The following is a 5,869-nucleotide window of genomic DNA, read 5'->3' as shown; positions in this document are numbered from 1 at the left end:
ACCAAACAAAATCAACTAGACAAATCCCCGCCTTCGGCATGGCCATCAGTAGGGAACCGACTAGAGAACACAAGCTGAAAGAAAATCAAATCAAAATAGAGCTAGCAGACATAAAACCTAGGTCTTCATTGAGTATCAACCGTAAGGTCCCCTTCGAAGGATGTTGGCCAAGAAGTCAAACAGCCCAATGTTTCCAATATGGTTGCTGATTTAGCAAGGAAGCCAGCGATTGGATTAGCTTCCTGATAGCTACCCTAGTACTCTTCCTCCATGCAAGAATTCTTCTAATGTGATTGTGTGAAATGACTCGAGAGAAAATGGTTTGTGAGATGATAGCTCCTGAGACACATGCTTCATGGTTGGCCGAGATTGGGGATCAACATTCAAGCATGCAAATGCGATTTTTGCCATAGAAACCATCGGTCCATAAACTTCAGTCGTGGGAGGAGGGAGCCGTTGGTCCAAAACATCTTTCAACATCATCGTCTGCACAATTGATGATGATGCCAATGATGACAATGATGATAGTGATAAAGATGAAAGGAGTTCACTGGGGTGCCTTCCCATTAATGTTTCTATTGTTATCACACCGAAGCTATATACATCACACTTTTCTGTCACCTTCATTGTATAAGCAAACTCTGCAGAAAAAGAAAGTTAGTCAATCTTTGTCATGGATGTTGCTAAAATATTATATTTGAATTACAAAATACATTTCTAGGGAATGCATTGATTGTTGATGCTTTAGAATAAATGGTTGAACTAGAGTCTCATATGTTAGATTTGTAATACATTGGTAAACTCATTAGAACTAAGCTATAACAATTATGAAATATCTTATAACATTACATCAATCAAAAGTCTTAAAATTTTGTATCATCATAAATCAATACTCAAAGTTTCATACAGAAAAAAAAAGGACTAACTTTTCCTATGGCCACGGCCTGTGGCTCTTTTAATATGCATGAGACGTATCAAGAGGGTGTTTTGGGAAAAATACTAAAACCTATAGGGGTTTGTGAACCCTAAGAAGATGGGTAAACCATCCTGTATGTGTGAAGGAAAAATTTCTTTATAAAAAATGCACAGGAAAAAAATGTATTACAACATATCAATGAAAAAATTTATCTACAGAAGCATTTGTACCAAAAGAATTTAGATAGAAAATAAATTGATTTTAAAAGGCAATAAAGCATATCGATGCTCAAATTTTTCTACAAAAGTATTTCAACAGAAAAAATTAAAAGAAAAGTCATTTTTTTACAAACTCGGCCAAATAATGGTAACATTAATAAAGAAAACTAAGGAATACAAATATATTTTCATTAATAAATTTGGTATATTGAGGAATATTATAGGATTTTGTATATTATGTAAAAGAAAGAAATAAATTACCTGGAGCAATATAACCATAAGTGCCTGCAAGAGAAGTCCAATTACTTGAATCGGGCATTAGAATCCTTGCAATGCCAAAATCCGACACACTAGCCTCATACTCTGAATCCAACAAAATATTGCTACTTGATACATCTCTATGAATAATTGGTGGCGAGCAATCATGGTGCATGTAAGATAGCGCATTGGCCACACCTTTAATTACACTTATTCTCTTGATCCAATCCAACTCTATTGCCTTCTCCACATCTCCTAGGATCTTCGCCAAACTTCCCCTTTCCAAATATTCATAAACCAAATATGAGTGTTGTGCATGTGAACAAAAACCATAGAATTTAACAATGTTGCGATGTCGTATTTCAGTTAATGCACGAATCTCATTTGTAAAATGCTTTAGGTTGACCATGTTGTCAGCATCTTCTTGTAATGGATGAAGCTTCTTCACAGCTACCACTTGACCGGTTGATAAAGTTGCTTTGTAAACACTTCCATAGCCTCCCTTCCCAATGCAATGCTTGTCATCAAATATCTCTGTGGCTTCAATGATATTTTCATGCACAATTCTACCATCATAGTTATATATTGCGAATAGATCTATCTGATGAATTCTTTCCGTTTGTCCCATTTCAATCTTTTTCTTTCCCTTTCTATGAAAAACCCAAACAATTCTTATAACTATGGATAGTAGAAGCATCACACTCAAAATAGGAAGTAAGATACAAATGATGAATTTGTGCTTCTTTCCAGTATTCCTCTTTTCTACCATTGAAGAACTGCAAGAGGGCAAATTTTTTGAAGCATTCCCACACAATGCTTTATTACTGGTGAAAGCCTCTTTAGGAGCATCTTTGAAGGCTTTAATATCGGGAATCGGACCTTCCAACTCATTATATGATATGTCAATGGATGTCAAACTCAACAATTGTTCCAATGATGGGGGAATGGAGCCGGAGAGCATATTGTGTGAGAGATTTAAAATTTCTAGACTATGCAATTGCCCAATCTCTGATGGTATCACTCCCGAGAGTTGATTATGACTAAGATCCATTAGAATTTGTAGTGAAATCAGGTTACCCATTTGGTTTGGAATGCTTCCATTAAATCGGTTCATACCCAAGTGTAGGTATATCAATTTGGAGCAATCCCCTAGGTGCTGTGGAATAGGTCCACTTAGATTATTGACTGATAAGTCAAGATCTTCTAAGTTAGACAACTTTCCAATTTCCGATGGCAACCTGCCTGAAAGCTGGTTACCGCTCAAATTCAGGCTAGACAAAGCCTTCATCTCCCCTAATTCCTTAGGAATCTCTCCAAATAAACGGTTGGAAGACAGGTCAAGTCTCTGTAGTTGAGATGACTTCCCAACAAGCTCTAGAGGTATCCTACCAGTAATCTCATTCCTCGACATCCGTAGGCTTGTAAGATTTGGGCACTTTCCCCAATTTGGTGAAATCTCACCATAGAGTTTGTTATTACTCAGATCGATGTAATTCAAATGTGGGTACGAACCAAAAACTTCTGAAATATTTCCCTCCAGTTGGTTGTTTTCTAGTCTGACTCTCAATAAGCTTGTGCAATTTCTCAAGCCTTGTGGGATGGGACCCGTGAAACTATTGTTCTTTGCAATGAAATATGAAAGTGATCCTCCAATGCATAGTTGTTGCGGTAAATTGCCAGAGAAATTATTTTGACTGAGTTGCAAGTTAACTAAGCTTTTCAAGTTTCCAATGGATGCTGGGATGACGCCGGATAATTGATTGCCAAACAATTTCAAGATGGATAACTTGGTTAAGTTTCCAATAGTGATGGGAATCAAACCTGTCAGAAGATTTTCATAAAAAATTAATTGTACAAGGGATGCCAAGTTTCCAATGGATGCAGGGATGATGCCGGATAATTGATTTCTAAACAAGTTCAAGATGGATAACTTGGTTAAGTTTCCAATAGTGATGGGAATCGAACCTGTTAGAAGATTTTCAGAAAAATCCAAATTTAAAAGGGATGCCAAGTTTCCTATTTCTAAAGGAATAGGATCAGAAAGATTATTTTTATACAGAAATAACTTGGTCAGCTTGTTTAGGTTCCCAAATGTGGAAGGGATGGATCCTGTCAGAGAATTACTATCCATATATAACTCACTCAGATTTTTCAAATTTCCCATGGATGCAGGGATGATGCCGGATAATTGATTTCCAAACAAGTACAAGAAGGATAACTTGGTCAAGTTTCCAAAAGTGATGGGAATCGAACCAGTCAAGAGATTTTCAGCAAAATCTAATTCTACAAGGGATGCCAAGTTTCCTATTTCCGAAGGAATGGGACCAGAAATATTATTCTTATACAGATATAATGTTTTCAGATTTTTCAAGTTTCCTATTTCTAAAGGAATGGGACCAGAAAGATTATTTTGATACAGATATAACTTGGTCAACTTGGTTAGGTTCCCAAATGTGGAAGGGATGGATCCTGTTAGAGAATTACTACACATATATAACTCACTTAGATTTTTCAAATTTCCTATGGATGCAGGGATGATACCGGATAATTGATTTCCAAGCAAGTTCAATAAGGATAACTTGGTCAAGTTTCCAAAAGTGATGGGAATCAAACCAGTCAAAAGATTTTCAGAAAAATCTAATTCTACAAGGGATGCCAAGTTTCCTATTTCCAAGGGAATAGGACCAGAAAAATTATTCTGATACAGAGATAATATTGTCAGATTTTTCAAGTTTCCTATTTCTGAAGGAATAGAGCCAGAAAGTGAATTAACAGAGAGGTCTAAAAGAGTAACATTGTACAAATCACCCAAAGATGCAAGAATTGAACCATTGAGATTGTTTTCACCCACATATAGTTCTATAAGATGATTCATCTTTCCTATACCCGATGGTATAGAGCCACTGAGATGATTAGCACCAAGATATAAGAATTGAAGACTTGTTAGCATAGTGATCTCTGATGGAATTTCACCGTAGAGTTGATTGTAAGACAGAGATAGGAATCTAAGTCTGGAAAGGCTACTTATCTGAAAAGGAATGGTACCAATGAGAGAAAAGTTGGTGAGTTGAAGATGAACAAGATCGGGGAAAGTAGTAAAGTTGAAGCTTTTGAGCGTACCTTGCAAACCCATATCCGGTAGTTGTATGTGGGAGACACTGCCGAGCTGATTGCAAACAATACCTACCCAATTGCAAGGGTGGGAATGGGAATGGGAAGGGTGGGAATGGGAATGGGAATAAGAGGAAGAATTGGTGAGTGTCCAAGAAGGCAGAATAAGATGAGAGTGGAGGAGGGTGGCTTTCCAGTTCAAGAGAGCCTCTGTTTGTTGAGCAGCAGTGATGGTAGTGGTAGAAGTAAACGCAGACGAAGTAGAAGAAGTCGAAACAGGTGAAATAGCAGAAAGTAAGAAGAAAGCAAAGGTTGAGAGGGAGAAGAAAAGGGTTGTCATGGAGGGAATAAAGGGGGAAGAGCAAGTAGAAGCCATGCTTGGAATTATGCTATGAATTCTATTGGGTGGCAGTGAACAAATGAAGAAGCGGTTAGAGATATTTATAGTAAAATTCTGGGAACAAATGAAAGGAGAGATTTGAGGAGGAACCATCCCAATTCACATGGATCTCCAATGACCCAGTTGTTGAACTTGGCTCACACATTGACCCAACCAATCTCTCTCTCTCTCTATCTCAGCCCCATGACTAAGGCCTCTTACTATTGTGTAGCATTAAGTTAGAGGCCACTGCCCAGGACCAGGAGAGATGAAGATTTCTGCGTGCTTTTCACGGCAATACCTTCAAGTAGGGGTGTCAACGGTCCGGGTCGGTGCGGTTTCGGTCCGGTTCCACCGGTTTCGGTGTGAGTTTGGAAGTGACCGAAACCGACCCAATAAGGATTTATCGGTTTCGGTCCGGTGTCGGTTTCGGTGCGGTTTGGGTTCGGGTTGGTACCGGTTTGGATTTATTAGGTTCATTTCAGTTTGGATCGGTTTTTTAAACCGGTATGAAGCCATTAGGAAACAACCAAATGATGAATTGTTGAACTTCGATTTCTTAAATCGATTTGTAACCGGGTTGGTTTTGATTTTTGGTCTAGTTTGAATTCGATTTTCCATACAAATGTATACAAAACTATTCAAATTTTAATTTTTTTAATGAATTTTGGAGTGTTTTGGTTTCTTACCGGTTTGGTTTCGGTTTCGGTCCGGGTTTTGAGCCGGTTTCGATTTGGTTTCGGGTTCATCCGGTTTTCGGTGCGGTTCGATTTGGTTTTGGGGTTACAATACTTGAAACCGAACCGAACCAATAAGGCTTCGGTTCGATTTGGTTCGGGTTGTTATCGATTCAGTCCGGCCGGTTTTACCGGTTCGATTTAGGAATTGACACCCCTACCTTCAAGAGTCTCAAGACTCTGATTAACGTCCAAGTCCATACCCCGTGTTTTTCACGGCCTTTTCACAGAATCATTAACAGGAGCAACA

The 5,869-nt window shown here is 38.3% G+C and overlaps 1 protein-coding gene across 1 annotated transcript; it reads right to left on the bottom strand.

Annotated features, from left to right (window-relative positions):
* On the bottom strand, positions 1-4,879 carry LOC122074425 (probable leucine-rich repeat receptor-like protein kinase At1g35710). Its single transcript, XM_042639241.1, has 2 exons — positions 1,396-4,879; positions 1-641 (listed from the first exon to the last, which is right to left on the bottom strand). Exons 1-2 carry the CDS (start codon positions 4,877-4,879, stop codon positions 250-252), a joined length of 3,876 nt encoding a protein of 1,291 aa, XP_042495175.1. The 3' UTR covers positions 1-249.
* Between the last annotated feature and the right edge of the window lie 990 nt (positions 4,880-5,869).

The sequence above is a fragment of the Macadamia integrifolia genome, chromosome 3, assembly GCF_013358625.1.
Source record: "Macadamia integrifolia cultivar HAES 741 chromosome 3, SCU_Mint_v3, whole genome shotgun sequence".
NCBI lineage: Eukaryota > Viridiplantae > Streptophyta > Magnoliopsida > Proteales > Proteaceae > Macadamia > Macadamia integrifolia.
The sequence above is the reverse complement of the archived record's forward strand: the minus strand, read 5'-3'. Positions and strand labels throughout refer to the sequence as shown.

What these genes read in the sequence shown, in the direction of transcription:
- LOC122074425 (XM_042639241.1), bottom strand. Translation starts at nt 4,879, where the DNA reads ATGGCTTCTACTTGCTCTTCCCCCTTTATTCCCTCCATGACAACCCTT. An exon ending in TTATGGTTATATTGCTCCAG is followed by an intron (nt 642 to 1,395) that starts GTAATTTATTTC and finishes CTTTTTCTGCAG; the next exon opens with AGTTTGCTTATACAATGAAG.